The 24,653-nt window shown below is 45.0% G+C and overlaps 1 protein-coding gene across 1 annotated transcript in view; it reads right to left on the bottom strand.

The window, feature by feature from the left end:
- ARHGEF12 (Rho guanine nucleotide exchange factor 12) overlaps positions 1-24,653 on the bottom strand; it is a 163,791-nt gene that overhangs the window by 12,915 nt on the left and 126,223 nt on the right. The window contains 6 exon segments of the mRNA XM_029572270.1: positions 9,230-9,670; positions 12,234-12,431; positions 19,031-19,110; positions 19,898-19,972; positions 20,711-20,798; positions 21,208-21,375. Coding sequence (XP_029428130.1) covers positions 9,230-9,670; positions 12,234-12,431; positions 19,031-19,110; positions 19,898-19,972; positions 20,711-20,798; positions 21,208-21,375 — 1,050 coding nt within the window.

Raw genomic sequence — 24,653 nt, 5'->3', positions numbered from 1 at the left:
CCATGACGGACAAATGGAGCGAATGGGCGGCCTCAGGTGCTTGACGCCTTTCAAGAACCAAACCACGTCTGGATGAGCCGCTAAAGGATGACAGTCGATTCTATCGAGAAGGGAGCCTAGGGCGGACACTTGCACGCGTAATGAACTGAAGGAAAGACCCTTGGAGAGACCCTTCTGGAGGAAGGAAAGTACCAATGAAATAGGAGCGGAGCGTGCCGAGACACCCGATTCCGCACAAATGGTCTCAAAAACTTTCCAAACACGTACATAAGCCAGAGAAGTAGACTGCTTGCGAACCCACAGCAGAATGGAGATAACTTCTTCCTTATAGCCCTTACGCCTCAGACGTCTCCATTCAAAAGCCAGGCCGCTAGACAAAAGCGATCGGCCTGGTTGAAAAATACAGGCCCCTGCCGAATCAGGCGAGGAAGATGGCCGAGCCGAAGAGGCCCATCTGTTGCCAGGTTGACGAGATCTGCAAACCACGGTCTGCGAGGCCATTCGGGTGCTACCAGAACCACTGGCCCTTGGTGGAGTTCTATTCTTCGGAGAACTTTTCCCACCAGAGGCCACGGAGGGAACACGTAGAGAAGGACGTCTGCAGGCCAGGGGATAGCTAGAGCATCCACGCCCTCCGAACAGTGTTCTCTCCAGTGGCTGAAGAACCTGTTGGCCTTGGCATTGCGCAAGGTCGCCATGAGGTCCAGGTGACAATCAGATCCATGGCTTCGGACAAGAGTTCCCACTCTCCCGGATTGCGAGACTGGTGACTGAGGAAATCGGCCTGTACATTCTCCTTGCCCGCTATATGTGAGGCCGCCAGGCAATCCAGATGACGCTCCGCCCAGGCAAAGAGACGGCTGGCTTTTAGAGCCACTAGGTGACTTTGCCCCCTGGCGGTTGATATAAGCGACCGTTGTGGAGTTGTCGGAGAGGACTCTCACCGCCTTGCCGCAGATCAGGGGTAGAAACTCCTGTAGAGCCAGGCGCACCGCCCGGGCCTCCAGCCGATTGATGTGCCAACGAGACTGAATCGGAGACCAGATCCCCCTGCATGGTCTGGGACTGGCAGACTGCTCCCCAGCCGGAGAGACTGACATCCGTGGTTACTACCATCTACTGTGGAGTCTGAAGAAGCATTCCCCAGAGAAGATGAGGAAGCGAAAGCCACCACTGCAAGGCGGCGATGGTAGAGGCCGAAAGCGGGAGAACCGTGTGAAACTGTTCCGATGCCGGCTGCCAACGGGATAGTAAAGCTCTCTGTAACGGACGCATATGCGCAAACGCCCAGGGGACTAGGTCGATGGTGGAGGCCATCGAGTCCAGGACCTGGAGGTAGTCCCACGCCGTCGGGAGAGGGAGTGAGAAAAGATTTCGCACCTGGTCGAAAAGTTTGAGAGCCCGAGTGCGAGGCAGGAACACCTTGCTCATCCAGTATCGAAGCAGGGCCCCAAGAATTCCAACACCTGGGAAGGCTGAAGGTTGCTTTTGGGAAAATTGACTATCCACCCGAGGGAGGCGAGGAGAGCTAGAACCCGATCTACCGCCTGCCGGCAGCGACTCTCTGACTTGGCCCGCACGAGCCAGTCGTCCAGATAGGGGTGGACCAGGACCCCTTCTCGACGGAGGGCAGCCACCACCACCACCATAACCTTAGTGAGGGTGCGCGGCGGCGAGACCGAAAGGCAATGCCCGAAACTGAAAATCCCGGTTGAGGATGTGGAAGCGAAGATACTTCTGGTGATCGTGGCGAATCGGAATGTAGAAGTAGGCCTCCGTCAAATCGAGAGAGGCAAGGAACTCGCCGGGATGAACTGCCGCGATGACTGCTCTCAAGGTCTCCATGCGAAAATGTGGGATCTTGAGGGCTCGGTTGACCCTCTTGAGGTCCAAGATCGGACGCAAAGCACAGTCTTTCTTGGGTACCACGAAGTAAATGGAGCACTGGCCAGCGCAGAGTTCCTCCTGCGGAACTGGGACAATGGCGCCCAGACTCAGGAGGCCTGGAGAGTGTTTGGTCCACCACCTCCCGCTTGAGACAGCTGCAAGGAGAGACAACGAAGAGGTCCAGTAGGTCTCGAGCAAATTCTAAAGCGTAACAGTCTCGGACAATCTCGAGAACCCACTGGTCCGACGTGATTTTGACCCAATCTTCGAAAAACAGGGAGAGACGACCACCCAGATAGGGGACCGAGGAATGGGTCAACCGAATTTCATTGTGAAGCAGGCTTTGGGGTGGGGCACTGAGAGGCCCCCTCGCGGAAGGGCCTGTGCCCACGAAAGGGCTGGGACCAAGATTGAGACCGGGAAGAATAACATCTAGAGGAGCCACCGCGCCCGCGAGGCGTATATCTCCGGTTGAGCCCAGAATTGAGGACGGGAGGGCGCAAACGATCTAGATTATTTTAGATGGTCTTCAGGCAGCTTATGAACCTTGTTTCCCCCCAAGGAATTAATAAGCTGCTCAAGGTCCTCTCCAAAAAGCAACTTACCCTTGAAAAGCAACGTGTCCAAACGCGCCTTGGATGACGGATCTGTTGACCAATTGCGCAACCAGAGGAGCAGTCTGGCGGATACCGCCGAGACCATCGCTTTCATCTGGACGTGGAGGAGATCGTACAGCGCATCTGCCCCATACGCGATGACATCTTCCAACCGTTCAGCCTGCTCCACCTCTGCAGACGGGAGGGTCCTGGGTGCCGAGCAATTGTTGAACCCACCTAAAGCCTGCCCGCTGCATGAGACTACTGCAGATAGTCGCCCGAACCCCCAGAGCCAGAAATTCGAAGATGCATTTGAGATGGGCTTCGAGCTTACAATCCTGTACGTCCTTTAGGGCCGTCGCCCCCACTTCTGGAATAGTGGTGTGTTTGGTGACCGCAGAGACGGAGGAATCTACTGTGGGAATTCGCAGCATCTCCAAGCAGTCCTCCGGGAGGGGGCAGAGCTTGTCCATAGCCCTCCCAACATGGAGCCCCGCTTTGGGAGCTTCCCATTCCCTGAGGAGCAACAACTAGTGCACAGGATGGAAGGGAAAGGCACTCGCTGGAGCCCTGAGTCTCGCCAGGACCGGGCCCATATCTTTGAGCAGCGAAGTCGTCAGTGTATCCGCAGAGGGCCCCTCAATTCCCAGCTCCTGGAGGACAAAGGGAATGAGGGGTTCCAATTCCTCCCTCTGAAACATGCGGAGGACCCGGGGGTCATCCCCTTCCAAGGGGATGACCCCCGGGTCCTCCGCATGTCCTCCGCATGTTTCCGGATCCCACCACGGATTTGGCGGGGGTCATCCCCTTGGAAGGGGGTCATCCCCTTCCAAGGGGATGACCCCCGCCAAATCCGTGGTGGGATCCGGAGTGACCAGAGGTGCTGGAGGGTCAGGGATGGGAGGTACCCCCGGGACAACCCGCACCCGGACAGGCCCCTGTGGCTCCAGAGTCGATCGTGGGAGTTTCACTGGCAGGGGGACCTGAGGAAGGGTCCTCCTCCTCCTGCAAGCTGGCTAAGTAAGATTTGTGCAAGAGCACAAATTCAGAGGAAAAACGGGGCCTAGCCTTGCTGGAGGAGGGGGGGGGGGTGGGGGGTCAGGGACCTCATCCTGAGGCAGCATGGAGCTCAAATCAGTGGGGAAACTCTGAAAAATTTGGGTCCTCAGTGCCTGGCAGCCCCGAATCGGGAGCTGCCGAAATACCCAAGATGGCTGCCGTTCCTGTAGTTTGTCGAACCGGGAACGGCCGTGTCATGCGGAGAGAAGTGCGACCCTGGGCTGAATTTACAATCGCTGCCGAGGAGGGACCCTCCTCACACGGCAGGCATGCAGAACTGAGCCCCTCACGCGATAGGCGCGACGAGGGTTCACCACAAGCAGTGCAGGAGTGAGGACGCAGCATGCTCAGTAAAGAGGAGCTGCGATCTGAAGTGAAAAACAGCTGAGAAGAAAAAAATTGGCTGTCGGCAGGAGCGGAAGCAGAAGAATGAACCCTGTACGCTCCTCTGCACTAAAGGCTCTGGCTGCTGGCTTGTGGATTTAAGGTACTTAGGACTTTCCCCCCCCCCCCCCCCCTTTTTTTTTTTTTTTTAAACTGAGAGGAAAGTGGAAAACCTTCCCAGTACTGGGAGGGAAAAGAGGAGCACTGAGCCCCCAAGGCAGCCAGAGAAGGGGGGGGGGGGGTGAGTGACTGGACCACCAGTATCAACCCACCACACAGAGGTAGCAACCTAGGACTTAGGCTATGCCATGCACACTAAGCCCGGCAAGAGCCAGGAGACGGAAACATCTCTTGTGAAAAAAGAGACAGGCAGAGTCCAACACAAACAAAATTAAAAGATTTTTTACGATTGAAACACTAGAAATAATTTACTACTTGCTTGATCAGTTAGGGAAAAAGAAAGAACAGGAAAACAAGGGCTGACTAGCCAAGATCAGGAAACTGCAGGGTGAGCTGATCCATTTGCTAGGAGACAGACAAATACTGAAGGGCTGCAGGGTAGGCTCTGTCCTGATATAGGACACCCTTTCAGTTTTGGTCTGTCTCCATCTGCTGGACAGGAGGCTCAACCCACAGTCTGGACTGATCCGGGGGCGTACAGGGAAAGGGCATTTTGTCAAAATGGAAAGCAGCCTTGAGAAGTATGCCTAAACAGACAACCAACATTGAGAAGGAAAATACCCAGACACCTCTGCTATTCTTTAGCCTGCCTGGGCTGAATGAACTCTGAGTGACTTTCTGAGCATGATTTGCAGAATTTTCCTGAGCAGGTAGACAAGCTGGCACCAGAAAGGGGAGGCCTATTCATTGGGTCACAAAGAAGAAACCAACGGCGGGAGCTTCAGGCACTATTCTGTTAAAATCTCACTGGACAAGATAATTAACAGAACAAAGGATTATCTGGAGAGTGAGGGCAAATGGGCTAGGCCTGGGAAGACTGGTCAGGGCAGGTCAGCAATAGGTTGTCATGTCAACAGCATGATGTGACTCTGTAAATGATTCTCTGGGCAGTCACGTAAGTCTAGAAACTTCCACAATATTGTATGTTTAACTATAAAAGAAGGGTCACTTCCTGTATCCAACGAGATGCTGGTCAGTTTGTAAGACTAAGGGCACCCAGTATCCAGCATCTCCCAAGAACACTTCTAATGCCTAATAAAATTACTTTATACCTTTTACTGAGTCTAAGTGTTCTTGTGTGCCTGGCCCTAAACACAGAGTATTATTTACAGCCTCAAATGAGGAAAGTATAGCAGAGCATAAGTACTGTCAAGTGTAAACCAATAAGAAGCTTGCCATAGAGAGAAAAACTAAGAATCAAAAAGCCTATGAGGGAGTCAGCTGGACCCTTGATAACCAAACAATAGAAAGAGTGCTTGGAGGGCCAAGAAAATAGATAAACCAAATGAATTCAGTGTGTCTTTACTGAGGAGGATGCTGCGGCATTCTTTGATAGTGATGATTATGAACAACTAAAGCAAATCACTGTGAAACTAGAATATGTAATAGATCAAACTAAAGAGTAACAAACCACTAGAATCAGATGATATTCACCCGAGTTCTGAAACTATAAACCTATCATTCAAAACATCCACACTACCTCAATGACTGGAAAGTGGCCAATGTAACACTGATTTTTTAAAATTGTTATTACATTTACATTTTACATCGTAAATCCAATTTTAAAAAAAGCTCCAGGGTGATCTAACATTAGGACCAGGCAAAATGATGGAAGCTATCCATAAAAATGAAATTATTGGCCATAAAGATAGATATGGTTTATTGGGAAAGAGTCAACATGCCTTTAGTAAAGGTAAGTCTTACTTTACCAATCAATTAGATTTTTTGAAGGTGTAAATAAACACATGTTGATACAGAGGCTGTATCAACATGTATCCTTCTCCAAGTTCGGCCACCCTTGTTAAATGTAACTGTACCTTCTGTCACCACAGTTCTAGTTCTATGTATTTATTGCACCCCCATTCTATGTAAACCAGCAAGATATGTTTTCATGATTGCCGGTATATAAAAACTCTAAATAAATAAAATAAATAAAATATATATAAAAAAAGCTGAACTCCTAGATTTAGGCCCCTCTAAGTTAGGCACCTATTTTCAGCCAAACTTACAGGGTCATTTTTCAAAATGCGATAACGACTGCATCGTGACAAAATTTAAATGAGGAAAAGGGGAGGGGCTTGGACAGGGTTTAAAAAATTTGGGACCCGATTGTGCTGCGGGCGATGTTTAACCTTTTGCAGGGGTGCTTCGGGGTGATAGTATGCACCGCGGCCACAACCACGATGGGCGAAAACGCACCACTGTGATGTGGCCGGGTGCACACTATTGCCCCCCCCCCCCGCTTGGGGCCGTGGCTCATCATTACGTTATATTTATAGCGGAATGATAAATCCTATGGTTAGCATCTTAAGTTTTCTACTGAAAATATACATAAATTTAGGCTCCTATTCATTTGTATATATTTATGCGCTTAATTCTGAAATTCAATGCTAAGTATCTGTTTCCCACTCAAACTTTGCTCCCATAGCCATCCAACTTTTAGAATTCTAAATTTAAAGGCCTAGTGAAATTAGGATCCAAACTTTAGGAATTCATGTTGAACAGGGCCAATTTAAGAGCATACCTGCAAAAGTTAGGAGCCTTAACTCTTTGAAAATTGGCCTCAAAGTTTATTTGGATTTCCAGAAAGTATATGATGAAATCGCCTCATGGGAGGCTCATCAGGAAATTAAAAAGTCATGGGATAGGTGGCAATGTCCTATTGTGGATTGGTAACCCTCTGCCAACTGTTAACAGATCTCAACCTAATTCATTATCTGTACGCAGATGACGTGCAGATTCTAATCCCTATAACAGAATCAATATCAAAAGCGCTCACTCACTGGAATAACTGCCTTCTTTCCATCACTAATCTACTCAACAGCTTAAACCTGGTTCTCAACGCCTCCAAGACAGAGCTGCTCCATATCTCCTCAAATGAAAACAATATCGCCCCACCATCACCACACTCTTCTCACATTACCTGCAAGCAGGTTAGAGACCTTGGGGTAATACTAGACAATCGACTAAACCTAAAGAAAATGGTCAACACAACTTCCAAAGACTGTTTCTACAGACTACAGGTTCTAAAACGACTTAAACCACTCTTATTCTTCCATGACTTCAGGACAGTCCTCCAAGCGCTACTATTCGCCAAAATAGACTACTGCAGTGCCCTTTTCCTAGGCCTCCCCAAATCCACTACCAAACCACTGCAGATGATTCAAAACGCGGCAGCAAGATTGCTGACCAGTACCAGCCGCGGCGAACACATCTCACCCATCCTCAGGAACCTACATTGGTTACCAGTTCATTTCAGAATTCTATACAAATCAATCACCTTAATTCATAAAACCATCCATCATCATCTTCAACTCGACCTGGAAATCCCATTCAAACTCCACTCCTCCAACAGACCAACTAGGGATATTCTCAAAGGCACTCTGAAATTTCCCCCCACTAAAGCCTCACGCCTCTCTACAACCAAAGACAGAGCTTTTTCGATAGCTGGCCCATCTATCTGGAATAGCATCCCATCAAATCTCAGACTGGAGCCCTGCCTTTTAACTTTTAGAAAAAGACTTAAAACCTGGCTCTTCCTCCAAGCCTTCACCGATCCACCAGACATTCACTAGTTTGACCTCACTCTTACCCGACCTGGCATTTACACTCAAGAATGGACTCTGACTCTTCCAGGTTAAAGCACCTATTAAGCATTTAACCGTACACCCTACGGTAACACTTTATATTTCTCCTGCCTTATCTTCCTTCCAGCTTGTCGCAAGCTTCCAAGTTCTCTTTCCCTGTTGATTGTAACTTTGACTTATTCCCTCCTATTGTTTAGCTCTCGTTTACTTGAATTGTTACTCCAGTTATTCCCTGTTAAATGTAAACCGATCCGATATGGTTATTACTATGAAGGTCGGTATAAAAAAACTGTTAAATAAATAAAATAAATAAATAACTGGTTAAAAAACAGGAAACAGAGTAGGGCTAGTTAGTTTTCCAAATGGAGAATAGTCAATAGTGATGTGCCACAGGGATCTGTACTAGGACTAATGGTAAAAATATCACATAACAAAAAGACATGCCATGCTAGGTCAGACCAAGGTCCATTGAGCTGTCTCAGACTGTCTCAGACAGTAGCTAGTCCAGGTCAGAAGTATCTGGCAGGTTCCCAATAGTTTATCTATTCCTTGTATCTCACTCTCAGGAGTAAGTACGCGTTTTCCCAATTCTACCTAGCTAATAACTGTTTATGGACTTTTCCTTCAGGAACTTGGCTCCTCTTTTGAACCCCACTGTGTTAGTTGTCTTGACCACATTCTCATAAATGATCTGGAAAAGGAACAATGAATGAGATGATAATTTGTACTTGACCCAAAAATATTCAAAGTTGATAAAACAGCAGCAGACCTCACACCATTTTGGTAATCTTCTAGACCACCTCTACTTAACATCCTTCCAGGTGAGGCTTCACCAAGGATCTGTACAACAGCATAAGCACTTCTTTTTCTACTGATTATGCTTCTCCCTATACACCAACATCCTTCTGGCTCTGGCCACTGCCTTGTCATACTATTTTGCTACCTTAAATCACCAGATATAATTATTCCTAGGTCTCTCCTGTTCTGTCACCATTATCATGTACTGCTTTCTCAGATGTCTGCATCCCCAAATGAATAAGTGCAATATTTGGCATTGGAACTTAGCTGCTAAGCAGTCAACCATTCCTTGAGATCTCTTTGATAATTTCTTATACTGTCTATTCCCTCAGGGATGTCCACTTTGTTGTATTTTAGTATCATCCACAAAAAGACACACAACAGAGACTATCTAATTTTGAACCGAATTGATCAGTAATTCTGTTATTGGAAAGTCAGTATATAAAAATGCTAAATAAATAAATAAATAAAAATCTAAAGGAAAGTGCTTTAAATTTAGTAACTTGGGGCTTAAAAAAGTTTTAGGAGAGTACTATTACTTTCCCTTTAACTTCATCTCTAACGCATATATTAAAGCATGCAAATTAATGGAATTTAATTTCTTTTATTGGGGTAATTTTTTCTTATGTAAGTTCAGCCTCTTAGACAAAATCCGATCTTACCAGGACATGATACACTGGCATAGTGTGTGTAACTTGTGCTTTGTTCCCCTGAGCTCTGAATGCACAGCACACTCACCTGAGATCCGTAACTGCACCACTTCCTCCTCTTTCCTCTCTGTTCCCTCACTCTCCAATGGGTTGTCATCGCTGTGGGCTTCTCGGGCATCAAAGAACTGGTCCCCACTTTCCTCAGCACCACTATCCAAGTCTGCAGCGGGAGTTTCCAGGCTCCTTGATGGTGGATCATTTGAGCTGCTGTTTTTCTTGGGCTTCCTAGCCTGAGGTTTCACCTCTGATAGAGTCTGCACACTGAGACCAATTGCAGGTTCCTCGCTAGTAAGGGGAATCCCGCTAGTTTCCTGCTGATGCTGCTGTCTATTGTCCAAAGGTCTCACTGTACTGCTGACGAAAGATTTATGAGAAAGTGTCCTATAGCCAGAAAACTGCTGCCAGTCCTCACTGGTCCCCCTTTCAGGAAAGCCCAGCTGCTGAACCAACAACTGCCTTAAAGAGCTCACTGAAATTAGAAAGAGGGTATTTAGATACAAGAAATCAAACACTGCCCTTTCAGGTTTAATCACATATAGATATACAGGGATCCAGTCTGCATATGATGGTGCTAATTGAAAGCCAAGCAAATTCTGTGTATGAAATAGAATACCATTCACCAATATACATTATCCAGACACTTTGACATTTCTATGTTAAAAGGACAATGTAAATACAATCTAGGAACAAATGTTATTCCACCATATCAGAGCATGAAGAAGGCATTTTTCACTAAGCAACTGAAGTGACTGCAGATGCAATGAGTTTTTCATTTTCCTCAGGATTCCCCAAGTCTTAATCAAAGTATGATTAGATTCAATGGACTCGACTTCTTTACTTTTAATTATAATTTCTGTAATGCCTCTAGATATACACAGGGCTGTACAGACACAAATAAGTAATGATACCTTCTCTATAGAGCTTTCAATCTAATCAAGACAAACATACAGGAGAAAAACACACTTCTGAAATTTCTCTCAGTAATTCTGCGCTGAAGCTCATAATACTCCACTGGATTGTGACAAATCACTTCTGATCCTCGAAATAAACTATACTCTGTCACTTTTTTGAGATTCAAATTTGAATCCGGGAAAGGAAGCCAAACAGGAAAATGAGTGAAAGTCCGTGAAACAGAGATGAAATCAAATCTTTTTGCTTTGTAAGGACTTCACACTGGGGAAATTCTGCACAAAGGAGGCTGGAACTGGACCATTCAGAGAAAAGATATGAGTTAAAATGCAATGATGCTGCATCACAAGAGAAACATCTTTATAGCCACGAAGGAAGAAACCTTTTATTTTGCAATAGCTGTGCACAAAGGGTTATTCTGCCTATTACAGATATACTTCAAGAGAAAAAAAAACAAACATTCAGGCTTTACTGTACTCATGTTCAGAATCAACTTAGAGGTTTTTTCTAAAGAAAACGTCACCTAAATTAAACATGACACTGAAGTTCTAGAAAGTATTTTAGCTGCTTTGCTGCAGTTGTGTTTTCAACTGTGTCACAAAAATACATTTAAAGGTGAATTTTAAAAGCCTGATCTGCAAGTTGGACTCGACTTCTTTACTTTTAATTATAATTTCTGTAACGCCTCTAGATACCCACCCTATTTTAAAATGCTGCCCTGACACACATGTATCTCCTGCTGCACGCACATCTCGCTCCAATTCAAGAAGGGCCATGGTTTGGGCAGGGCTGACAGATGTGTGCGCAAATACTTAAAGCGCCTGAGCGCATGCCCAGGTCTTATTACAGCATAAGTTTATTTCTGCTATGGGGAAAATGTAAATTAAAAAAAAAAAAAAAGAAAACTAGCCATATCTGATGGGTTTTAAGGATCTGGGCTAACTAGAGGGAGTGAAGGACCTAGCTCTTAACTGGGCAAACTGGCAGAATAATTGGTGAAACTGGCAATGGCGTGGGCATGTCCCTTTTAAAATCCATATTTACGTGGTAGAAGCGGGATTTGCATGTCCTTGCACACCCCCACTTAAAATTAAGACACAAATGCATGCAGCCAGGCTATTTTATAAAAGCACGCATATACACATGCAAAATTATAAAATGTCCACATATCTGAGCGTGTGCCGACGCACATGCGCCAAAGCACACCCACAGACCAGTTTGAAAGTTACCGTCGCAAATGTAGATTTTAAAAGAAACACTCGGGCATCCATGTGCGCATGAGGAAAATTTGTTAAAAGTGCATGGTGACACGATCAGGCCTTTCCCCAGTTCCCTCCCGATCCGAACTTACTAAAACTCCTACCTAGCCTGCCTTTTCCCCTTCTCCTCCACCTAACTACCCTTTTTTTTTGTTTCGCAATTTACCTGCTCTCCCGAGCAGCAGTAAGTTGTGCGTGCTGGCCAGCTGCTGGTTCACTGGGACAGTGCGTAATAGCTAGCCCCTGCCCCTCTTCTCACAGCTGGCTCTTCTACGTGTCCACGGGCGAGTGGCCCAGCCATACGCACGTCTCACGGTTTTTACGTGCGCCGGTGATTTAAAATTAGGGCTATAGAATGGATTTAGATGGTTCACAAGTAACATCCTCACCAAGCATGAACCAAATGTAGGGTGCATTTAGGTCCAGTGTGACACTGTTCCAAACATTTTTGCCTCTTGTGGTTCAGTGAGTGACAAAGAATTTAAAAAGGTTTTTGCCCTACTTTGTATCAATTCATTTTTGCATCTTGATATAGAGTTTTTAAAAACCTTCATATTAGACAAGTTTAAAAGTGCATTTTTGTTTCTCACTTCAGGAGAAAAAAGTTAATTCATTCTAGGCCATAAATTTCTTTTGTGCTGGTTCAAAAAAAAACAAAACAAAACAAAAAAGTGTTGTACACAAACAAGAGGCCACTTCTCTCCACAATCAATACGGCTACTTCATGAGAATGAGGGGTATAACTGGAGCTTCTCTCTCCCAATGCTTCTCCTGAGGGAGAATGGGCCTAAGAACTTCCTGCTCTGTGTTGTGGTATGGACCGCAGTTATCAACTAAGACATTTTTCTCCATGCTACTACTTACAATTCCTTAGTGCATCTGTTGCCCACCGTTGTTGGGAGACAGGGTATGGAAGCTCTGTCTCTCTCAGAGTCTCCAAAGTATGTTGTTCCTGATCAAATGGACTCTGTGACCAAGCCTCCTGTTCTGGCTTCTCGGGTGCGGTAGGTGACGGAGTCAGGGATTTCATAACCAAACAGGAATCCATGCCTAAATCTTTATCTAGCCACAAAAATGAAGGAAGGATTAAAATGCACAGCTAGTTTACCAGATTGTTTTGTCTCTTTTCTCCTTTCCACGAATTGGAGTGAGATACTGCTGGATCCATGGAATAACTACTGCATTAGCAATGCAAAAAGAGGTTCAAATCATGTAAATGGAACCTTTAGAAAGGGGACTAAAAAGCCACTGCAAATATTTTCTGAAGACAGCAGAGTGTGGTTACCATCATCTTTCAAAAAAACAGTTTCACACAATTATTTGGTGGAAGTACAAATTCTAGTAATGATTGTAAGAGAGAAGGATGAAAGACACTTTCTGGAACAGGGAGATTATCTGAACAAGAAAGGCTGAATTTTAGACTGGATTGCTTCTTTTTGAGAGGTAGGATGTTGGAGGTTCAGGTAAGGGGAGAGAAGGCCATATTGTAATATTTGCAGTGTGAATTACACTGTCCCCTTTAATTTTTAACATTTTCCTGCAGCCTTTGGGGAAGTTAATTCGCAGTTTGGGTTTTATGCAGACAATATACAGTCTGCTCTCTAGGGAAAGACCCTGCATTATCTTTGGGAAAGGTGCAGGAAGGGTTAAAGATTTTAATAGACTGGTTGATAGAAAACAAATTGTTTTTAAAGGAAGGTAAGACAGAATGGATGATTTTCACTACTGTTGAGCCGGATAAACCTTTACAGTTGGAAGTGGATAAGATCAGTTGTGTCAATTCTACAGGTCACAACTTAGGGGTTCAATTAAACCAGTGGTTCCCAACCCTTACCTGGGGACCCCCCAAGTCAGTCAGGTTTTCAGGATATCCACAATGAATATACATGAGAGAAAATTTGCATGCACTGCCTCCATAACATGCAAATTTTCTCTCATGCATATTCATTGTGGATATCCTGAAAACCTGACTGGCTGGGGGGTCCCCAGGACAGGGTTGGGAACCACGGAATTAGACGATAAACTATCCTTGTTGGTCCAAAAGGTGTTTTGAAATTGAAACAAAGAGAATTAAGGGATGGGTGAGCTTTGGAGCATTTCAGATTATTATTCAGACATTGGTTTCCCCCAATATTTGACTATTGTAATGGGATCTTGATGGGGATAACTGCAAAAATATGCAACATCTTCAAGTAATACAGAATTTGGCAGTCAAACTGGTGTTCCTGTTCATACCCCAGATCAGTCCAGACAAGTGGGTTTATGCAGCCCTACCAGCAGATGGAGGCAGAGAACAAAACTTTGAGGCACTGCTACATAACAGAGTGTCACCTGCAGTCCCTCTGTATTTCTCTTCTGCAGCAGATGGTAGAGGTGCAAACCTGCAGTCTGATTTAAAAAAAAAAAAAAAAAAAAAGGGAAGACAGAAGATTCCTGGAAGGTTTGCTAAGAGCTTCTGAGAACCAACTCACTATGTTAAACCGCCCTGATGAAGTCTCCTGGGCCTGATGGTTTGCCATCAGAATTTTACAAATTGTTAAGTGACAAAAGTAGGTGCCCCTTTGGGTGAAATCTGTGCTGCATTCAGTGTGTTAGGTAGATTTCCCCTCATCCCGAACCTTGCTTCCATAATTGTGCTCCCGAAACCAGGGAAAGACCTGCAGGACCCAGCTTCTTATAGGCCAATATCATTGGTAGATTTTGACAAGGATTATGGCGCAGCGCTTATTGGGGACAGTGCCATCTCTCCTGGGGGAAGAACAAATAGGCTTTGTTAGTGGTAGATATACCATGAATAATATCTGTAGAATTTTGGCTTCCATTGAGCGCTGCCAGTGGCTGCAAACACCATCCCTTCTGTTAAGTTTAGATGCTGAAAAGGCATTTGACCACCTTGACTGGGGCTGTTTCAATCTTTGCAGGCTTATGAGATCGAGGGATTCTTCATCCAAATTCTTCGAGCTCTCTACCAAGACCTACGTACTGTTATAAGAATAAATGGGTTTCCTATGCGGTGGGTCCAGAATTACTTTTTATACCTACGTATTATTTTACAAGGGACTTGGATCAATTGAGTAAACTTAATATCCAACGACTGTTTATTCAAACTGAAAATCTACTGCAAAGCTGGCGTTATTTTCCATTATCATATTTCAGATGATCATTTTACCCAAATGGTTGTATATGTTATTTATTTATTTATTTATTTATTTAATGGCTTTTATATACCGACGAACGTTGGGAACATCTCATCGGTTTACAGAGAACACAAAATTTAGCAACAGGCTTTACAATTAACGCATGATTATATGAAGAACAGTTAAACCAATAGGGATTACATATAATAGCTTCGTTTTTACAAGTAATATATGGGTAAGGAGGTTAGGTAAGGAAGGTTCCAGACCATCCCCTGCCAACGCCTAGAAAAATTAATTTGCACTTATTTGTGGAAAGCTGGTAAGCCTAGGATTGCAATTCAAAGGCTTATGCGCAAATGGGAACAGGGTGGGTTAGGCCTGGCAGACCTTAAATTATATAATGTAGCAGACTGGCTCTTAGGTACTCAATTCTGTACACCTTTGTCAATAGAACGTTCGCTTATTTCTGCATGTAACCTAGGCTACCTATTCCATTCCAAGCGTGCCATAATATCCACTCAATTTCGACAAAGCCCCTTAGTATTGCTGGTGTGATGTGCGTGGAGGCGGCTTTGTCGTATGTTGAAACTGGATTGGCATATCTCTCAGATTTTTCCCCTGCTAGGTAATAGGGCTAACTCAAGGGGTTAATGTTCAATGGCATGAAAAAGGGGTACAATGGATTGCCCAATTTCTAGATGAGGATGGTGCCATTCACTCCTTTTCTGATTTAAAAGAAGAGCTTGGGTTATACAAGAGAGATTTTTTTGCTTATTTACAAACAAGGCACTACATTCAATCCTTGCATGTGAAAGTTTGGGGGAATGATCAAAAATTGCTCCTCTCAGAAATTTTTGATGTAGAGGATCCATCCCATCATTCAACATCCTATCTTTGTGCTGTTTTATGTAAACTTAAAACCAAATTAGACCATGACACCATACTTGGCAAATGGTGAGCAGAATTGGACATGGATCTCTCATTAACCCAATATGAGTACTGTTTTGGATGCATTAAATCAATTACTACTCACATTGCCCTCCGGGAAACACATTTTAAGTTTTTAGTGTGATATTACTTCTTGCAGAAGCAGGCACAGTTATTGGGAATAACCCCTACAGACCTCTGTCCCAAATGTAAGGAAGTGCCTGGAATGCTAGGCCATCAATTCTGGTCACACCCTTAAATTCAACATTTTTGGAAAGCCTCTTTTACATCAAACAACAGAGTTCACAATTCCTTTGCAAGCCAAGGTGCTTCTTTTTGATAATTTAATGAGAATTGTGCCAGGCCACAGGTATGAGAGGTTATGGATGCCGAAAGTGCTCATATTGGCAAAGCGTACCATCCTGCAATGCTGGATAGGAGAAGACCCCCCCCCAATATGACTCATCTGTGGAACCAGGTAGATACTATGTGCATTAATGAGAAATATATGGAGAACTTTGATCTGCAGAAAAGACGTAGAACGTTTTTGTTGATATGGGATAATTATTTGTAGTCCCTTCTACCACGGGCGAAAAGCCAAAATTTGAAATGATTATTATATAGTCGAGCGAGAGACACCTTTTTCTACCTCTGAGTAAAAGCGGGATGGGGGGTCACATTGTCTCTCTGTTTATGGTGTTATTTGTTGTTGTATAGCAGGCACTGTGCAGAAAACAGTGTCAGCTAACATGTTCAATGGGTTGTAACTAAAATTTAATAAAAAGATTTGAAAAATAAAACAAAACTTCATTCATATATAGTTTTAACATCTCCAAAGGGGATATCCTGTTTGCTTGGCCCATCTGTCAGGGCTGTTGCGGCAAGACCCATATTTTCAGACTGGGAGGATCAATTCTGTCTAGCGGCTTGGCCTTTGAGACGCAATGGCTCCACTTGAAAGGTTATTCGGAGCCTGTGATTTTGACTTTCCTTCAGGCAAGGTGGCCTTCTACATCTTTGGCTAATGTCAGAGTGTGGAGAGTCTTTGAATCCTGGTGTTTACAGAACAAAGTGCAGCCTTTGAAGGTGGACGTTCTGCAGATTCTAGCCTTTTTGCAAAGCACTTTCACTAACAGTTTGGTCTGGGTTCAGGTGGCAGGCTTAGGTTCCTTTCGAGGTAGGATTCAGGGAAGACTGTTGGCATTTCATCCAGATGTGGTTCATTTCCTCAAAAGTGGCAAACGTTTGCATCCTCCTGTTTGGCAGATTTGCCCAGCATGGAATCTGAACTTAGTTTTTCGGGTGCTGTATGGTCCTCCCTTTGAACCGATTAGGAGGGCTTCTCTAAAGAATTTAACCCCAAAGGCTGTTCTCCTGGTGCCTGTTCAGCTAGAAGGATTTTCGAACTGTAAGCTTTGTTGTATAGAGACCCTGTCCTGCGTTTTTCAGAGAAAGGGGTTTCTTTACGTATGGTTCCTTCTTTTTTTGCCTAAGGTGATTTCCTTCTTTTACCGTAACAGGCGATCGAGCTACTGGCCTTGCTGTATTTGTCTGTGGATGCTCCTGTGGCGAGGGAGCTTTGCTTGTTGGATGGGCACAGAATTCTTTTACGATATCTTAAGGCGACAAATGCCTTTCAGAGATCTGATCATCTTTTTGTCCTGTGTAGTAGCGCTAAGAAGAGAAATGAGGCGTCCAAGGGCACTACTGCATGATGCTGAAAGACGATAGCTTCGGCTTACATCTGTAAGGGCTGCTCGGTGCCGGAGGGATTGAGAGCGTATTCCACTAGGGCATGAGCAACCTTGTGGACGGAGTGTCAACTGCTTTCTACGCAGGATTTGTTGTGCAACGATGTGGTCTTTGCTTCACACTTTTACAAACATTACCGCTTGGATGTGTGGGCGCTGGAGGAGACATCTTTTGGGGAAAGTGTGTTGCGCGCAGGTCTTTCAAGTTCCCTCCCAGAATAGAGGGGCTTGGGTACATTCTACTTGCCTGGACTGATTCAGGGTACGAACAGGAAAGGAACATTGGTTCTTACTTGCTAATTTCCGCTCCTGAAGTACCACAGATCAGTCCAGAGACCCGTCCCCATCTTTCAAAAGGCTTCCTCGTGTCTGGATGTTGTTGAGCTGGTATGGGATATATTCAGATTAATGAGAAGTGTACATAGTTTCAGATGTGTGTTCTGTCAGGTTAAGAGGGCCTAGTTTTTCAGGGGGCTCCAACCTTTAAGTATCTATTTGCCCCAGGTTTATTGGGGTTTGTTAAGGTAGATATCTTGGCTTGAGTACAGGTCAATACTGAGGGACTGCAGGTGGCACGCTCGGTTATGTAGCAGTGCCTCAAAGGTTTTGTTCTGTCTCTCCATCTGCTGATAGGGATGCATAAACCCATTTGTCTGGATTCATCCGTGGCGCTTCAGGAACAAAAATTAGCAGGTAAGAACCAATTTTCCTTTCGGATGCCCAAGAAGGGTTCATGCTAGACCTCGTTTTAAAAGAATTGTACTGGCTTCCCATCAATGAGAGGATAAAATTTAAATTTATGATTTTAATGTTTAAGGTAAAGTGGAACGAGGGTGCAGAATATCTAACCAGTCAAGTGCAGAAATATATCCCAGGACATAATTTACAATTAGCAAAGGGCCCAATATATATAGTCCCTGGGGTTAAAATGATATTAAGGGGGGGGGGGGGGGAATCCTTTTGGAGGAGGATGTTCTCGGTGTTTGGGCTGGCGCTCTGGAACTCGGCCACTTTAGATATTAGGCGGGAAAGAAACTACATGTCAAAGTGAAGGCATGGCTTTATCCTAAATTGTAATAGAAATAAGTGAGTGTTTTTAACAGCAGAATTGAAAGAATTTTAAATTGGGATGTTTTCATTATTTTAATTGATCTATTGTATATTGATTATTTGTTCTGTTGTAAACCGCTCTAACCAGAACCCTATTAGTGTGGTATAGAAAAGTTGGGAAATAAACGATAACCTCATTTAGTTCAAGAAAAAGACACCTGCACGCTGTGATGGAGAATCTAGAGATCTAGATCGATAGACAGTTGTGTCTGTACTCATCAAGAGTGCGTTTGTCCTGGTGCCTGCTGTGCACATACACGATTGGGTAATTAAGCATACTAACTGGATTAGTAAGTACCATTTTCCATCAACCTATGTGCATAGCAGCTGCTGGAGTAAATGGGAGACAAAGCTCAACTGGTAGCACTTTGAATATCACAGCAGGAGTGACTGGGCATCGCTCTTACCCCTATAGACCTCCACTGGCCCTGGTGTAAGATAGGAGATAGGGGCAAAAGCCAAAGGATACAAGGGACCTGAAGTTATTCAAAGTCATTTAGGGGATAGGGTTGTACATTGTTTTTATAGAGGGGAGGGGCAGAGATGGAGGTCAAAAGGAGTGATGTATTCTATCATTATTGATAGGGTTTTATACTGGTATGCTATAAACTAATGAGTTCTGATCATCTCCCAGGTCTCTGCATAAACATAACAGCTTTCTACAGGTTTAAATGGGACCCAGATTGTTCTACACGAACAGGAACATATTAGTTCAGTAACCTTTTAGGTTCCTTACCTGGACTCTGCAGCCCACAGGAAGGAATATCTTGCAGGTCATCTTTGAGTTTCTGCTGATCCTCTTCCTCTTGTTCATCGCTAGAGAAGAACAGTTCTATCCATTATTGCTGTGAGCTCCAACACTGGAAAAGCCGTTACTCGCCTTTTGTCCTTTCTTCCTCTGAAATGTTCTCTGCTCCTTTGGTCTTGGCTCTGGCTTCTGCCTTATCCACCACAAACGTCTTCTACCCCTTTATATCAGAGATTTCCCCACCACTCCTGCCCTACTTCATCTCTTGCCTTTGATGGTCTACCTTGAGAAGATTTTTATGAAGTTTAGGAAATAGATTAAAACTTGATTATTCAAGCTTTTAAAATGAGCTGTTCTTGCCTTATTTGTTCTTTTTGTATCTGATACAATTAAAATATAATGTAGCTATTATAATAATATTTTATATGCATGTATTTTTATTATATTGGATTTATTGGGGTTTTTTTTTTTTTTTTTACTGATATTTATTGTACATCTCTGATTTTATTTATTAGAAAGGTGATTAATTAATTAAACCAGTCAGCCAGCCAGCTTTTCATGGCTTTTTTGCTCATTGCCAAGCTTTTGCACTTGCACCCCCCTTTCTTCTCAGTCTTATATTAAATCCCTCATCTTTCAGGCAGTTAAAAACTTTCATAAAAATGTAGTTCTCCTACTATCCAGTTTTTGGTTTTTTTTTTGTAAATCTAACAGTGATGTGGATTGTGTACACTTATGCTTTCCTATTTGAAAGTACTTCAGAAAAAGCTATCAAATACTATAATAAAATAGTAAAATATTCCCTCCAGTGCTCCCAAATCCAGCTGCAGAAAGAGATTCTTGACAAATACTCACACCTGTGGTAGTGGGATCACCCTCTTGGTCTCAACTTTTACTGTCCCTGCCATTTGTGCAATGAGGCCCTGCCACCTGAAGATGAAATAGAAGTCAGCATTTACCCCAGAGTGAAGGAATCTGCTACAGTGCTCTATAAGCAGCCAACAGATTGAGTAGCATTGCGGTGCCTTCTAAAAACAGTCCACATAGGAGTTTCCTTCACCACAATCCCATTTTTCTAACACAGCACACAAGATCACAACAGTCAGGTTGGAAAATCTGCTTGCTCTCATCAACAAAGCACATTCATTTCCTCAGCCGTGCATATTTTTATTTTTTTATAGATTTTAAAAAATTCTGTCATGTTTGTGCATTTCAAGTCTTGATTTTCATATAGGGAGATTCAAGGAAATGTAAACTTAAGAGAGATGTGTGACCTGTTAGGCAAAATAAAAGGAAAGGACCTGGGCAGAGCCGCATGCAGCAGAGAAAGAAGGGAACTTTGTTGGATGACTGAATGTGTAGCTTGACAGGAGCCGGACTACCTCTGCTGACCAATAAAAACCTTCCTTTTTGTGCTGCACACACAGCCCATGCATAAAAGGGGGATCATGCAGGCGGGAAAGAATTACAGTTATGAAAATCAGACTCTTCTATGTTCCTTTGCAAAAATCTCAGAAAGAATGTAATCGAGCACAAATTTACCAGGAGGATGGAAAGAGATTCAAAGAAAGCCACTACGAGAACCACAAATGTTAATCTTTGATGATTTCTGACAGCCAAAACATTAACTGCAATGCAGTAGAGATACTCATGCAATCTTTCACTTACACACTCTTTTCAGAAACGGTTTGTGCCACCAATTCGTAAATCTGTGCACCATTTTCTGACATGGAGATTACAAAGAAAGCCTTGTTATCTGTCGAGAGAAGAAACATTTGTCACTTCATTAGAATTGCCAATGCTCAGTTTGGCTTACAAACTAGTGATGGAGCAAGATAATCCAGGATTTCATTACCCAAGAGTCAGAAATGACTTGAGCATTACCTCCACGTTAAGAGAGCGTACAGCAACAGGTTCTCTGTTTCCAACATAATGGAGTCCATGGTGAAGAATATAATTTTATAGTCTATATAAAGAATCTCTGTCTCTCCACCTACCCCTCACATTCTGCCTCTGGTCTCCTATTCTCTCTTACAGTAGCTTCCCCTTTCTTCAGCCTTATTCACTGGTCTCTTCCTGTCTGTACTACCTCATCCCCCATCCTCTTTTACCAGTGTCATCTTTCCCCATCCATTATTCTCAGTGACAGTCCACATTATACTGACCAGTTGCAACCTGGCGAACCAGCACAGTGTTCAGTTTGATGATGGGGCTGAAGATGTGTTTGCTGTCAGCACTGGATGCCAGGATCTTGCTGTGACATCTTAACACAAGCTTATCATCCTGTTTCTGCAGAAGAACCAAAATGTCCTCCAGCAAGAGGGTGTACAGATCTGAGGAAAGCAACAAGGGTGGCATAGGATGAACCAGGTGACTTTCACTTACAAATGATCATTACTCTGGTAGAAGCTCAACACCTGAGAAAATCTTAACCAAACATAGCAATTTGTGCTGTAATGTGCAAGATTACACTATAATACACAATGTTTTGAGCAGAGCTATAGATAGGATGAGCTTACTTACTGCAGTATCCCAGTGAAGCCTGGGTGACTGTACTAAAGCATGTCACTACTCCCACACTAAGAAACTCATTGGGGTAGATTTTAAGAGGCGCGCGAACAGCCTACTTTTGCTTGCGCATCAGACTCAAGCAAAAGTACGCTGGATTTTAGTAGATACGCGCGGAGCCGCGCGTATCCACTAAAATCCGGGATCGGCGCGCGCAAGGCTATCGATTTTGTATAGCCTGCGCGCGCCGAGCCGCGCTGCCTCCCCCCGTTCCCTCCAAGGCCGCTCCGAAATCGGAGCGGCCTCGGAGGGAACTTTCCTTTGCCCTCCCCTCACCTTACCCTCCCTTCCCCTACCTAACCCACCCACCCGGCCCTGTCTACACCCCCCCCTTACCGTTGTCGGGGGATTTACGCCTCCCGGAGGGAGACGTAAATCCCCGCGCGCCAGCGGGCCTGCTGCGCGCCGGGCCGCGACCTGGGGGCGGGTACGGAGGGCGCGGCCACGCCCCCGGGCCGTAGCCCCGCCCCGTACCCGCCCCCAAAACGCGGCCGACACGCCCCCGAAACGCCGCGTCGACCGGGCCCGCCCCCCCGACACGCCCCCAACACGCCCCCCTCCGAAAACCCCGGGACGTACGCGAGTCCCGGGGCTCTGCGCGCGCCGGGAGGCCTATGTAAAATAGGCTTCCCGGCGCGCAGGGCCCTGCTCGCCTAAATCCGCCCGGTTTTGGGCGGATTTAGGCGAGCAGGGCTCTGAAAATCTACCCCATTATGTCTTACAATTTCCCTGGCTATTAAAATGTTTGATAGACCTATTACATTATTTAGCCCATCCTAGTGGAAACTGCTAGTGACTTAATAGCATACTTCAACAGCTCTCTGACCTCTAACCATGGACCCCATTTAAAAAAAAAAAAAGTCGAGGAGAGAGTAGGCACTACTACAGCTCTATGTGTTACTTCCACATATGAAAGCAGATAGCATTACCTCTCTAATTTATCAGTCTCTTCCAGCACAGGCAGCAAGAAACCATCTGGCTACATGATTGTTCATGATTTCTAGTAGCCCCTATCATAAATATGCTCTGGGCCACAACCAAAAATCATGGAAATTGATAAAAAGCACAGCAGAAAGCAGAGTTGCTTACCTGTAACAGGTGTTCTCACAGGACAGCAGGATGTTAGTCCTCACATATGGGTGACATCATCAGGATGGAGCCCAATCACGGAAAACTTTTGTCAAAGTTTCTAGAACTTTGACTGGCACCTACTGGACATGCCAAGCATGCACCAACCCTGCATCCAGCAGGGGTCCCCCTGCTGGATGCAGGGTTGGTGCATGCTTGGCACCAACCCGAAAAATAAGAAAATGTAACGAACCCAACACCGCGGGGTGGCGGGCGGGTTTCGCGAGGACTAACATCCTGCTGTCCTGTGAGAACACCTGTTACAGGTAAGCAACTCTGCTTTCTCACAGGACAAGCAGGATGGTAGTCCTCACATATGGGTGAGTACCGAGCTGAGGATGCCCAAGCAAAGCACCAAATGCACCCAAAGACGTGCAACAGGCACAACGGGGTGAAATTTTGGTTAAAAGGGCATCCTGAATCCTGATGGGTCGGTGGAAGGCTGTTGGTACATTAATTGGCAAATAAGTTGCGTAGGACAGACTGGCCGAAGATGAAATCTTGTCTGCCAGCCTTGTCTAAGCAATAATGGGCTGCAAAGGTATGGAGAGAGCTCCAGGTAGCAGCTTTACAAATGCCAGTAAGTGGCACTGAGCGGAGGCGCGCTACTGAGGTCGCCATGGCCCTGATAGAGTGTGCTTTGACACGGTCTTGGAATGGAATGCTTGTCTGCTGATAGCAAAAGGAAATACAGTCTGCTAACTAGGAGGAGAGGATCTGCTTTCCCACTGGTTTACCCAATTTGATGGTATAAAAAGACACAAACAATTGAGCGGACTTTCTGTGGGTGGCTGTTCAGTTTAGGTAGAAAGCTAGAGCCCGTTTACAGTCGAGAGTATGCAGAGCTTGTTCTCCTGGATTTGAATGGGGCCTGGGAAAGAAGGTGGGTAGTATAATGGATTGATTAATATGAAACTCCAATACTACCTTAGGCAAAAACTTAGGGTGAGTGCAGAGTACTACCCTGTCATGCAGAAGTTTAGTGTAAGGCGGGTAGGTTACTAATGCCTGTAACTCAACTAACTCTGCGAGTGGATGTAATCTCCAGAAGAAAAATCATTTTCCAGGTGAGATAGCGGAGATCACAGGATTGGAGAGGCTCAAACGGCGGTTTCATGAGCCGCCCCAAAACCACGTTAAGGTCCCAAGAAGGGGCCGGAGGGCGCAATGGAGGTTTTAGGTGCAGCAAGCCCCTCAAAAAGCGTGTTACCAGGGGTTGTACCAATATGGAAACATCCCTGACACCTTTATGGAAGGCGGCCACCGCACTGACATGCACCCTGATAGAGGAAGTTTTCAGGCCTGACTGACAGGTGCCAGAGATAGTCAAGAAACTTCACTGTGGAACAAGTGACGGGGGTCGATGGACATGGAAGTACACCATACCGTAAACCTGTTCCACTTATAGCGATAAGACTTTCTTGTGGAAGGCTTTCAAGAAGCTACCAGGACACGGGAAATCGGCTCTGAAAGGTTAAGAGGTTGAAGAATTAACCTTTCAACATCCAGGCAGTCAGAGATAGGGCCTGGAGGTTGGGGTGACGTAGGCATCCGTCGTTCAGAATGATCAGAAGTGGATCCTTCCCCAGAGGAATTTGCCGGCGAATTGATAGGTCCTGAAGTGTTGGAAACCACACCTGACGTGGCCAGTGAGGGGCTATCAGAATCATCAATCCGCTGTCCTTTCACAACTTCACAAGAGTCTTCGAAATGAGTGGAAGTGGAGGGTATGCATAAAGGAGACCACTGGTCCACGAGAGGGAGAAAGCGTCTCTTGGCTGCAAGTGAGAGAGCAGGTGTTTTCTACTTTGCGGTTGTGGATTGATGCAAAGAGATCGATATGAGGGTAACCCCCAGCATTGGAATATTAAATCCGCTACTGTGGGGTTGAGGCACCACTTGTGCGGTTGAAAAG

The sequence above is a fragment of the Rhinatrema bivittatum genome, chromosome 12 (genome assembly GCF_901001135.1).
Source record: "Rhinatrema bivittatum chromosome 12, aRhiBiv1.1, whole genome shotgun sequence".
In the NCBI taxonomy this organism is placed as follows: Eukaryota; Metazoa; Chordata; class Amphibia; order Gymnophiona; family Rhinatrematidae; genus Rhinatrema; species Rhinatrema bivittatum.
The sequence above is the reverse complement of the archived record's forward strand: the minus strand, read 5'-3'. Positions and strand labels throughout refer to the sequence as shown.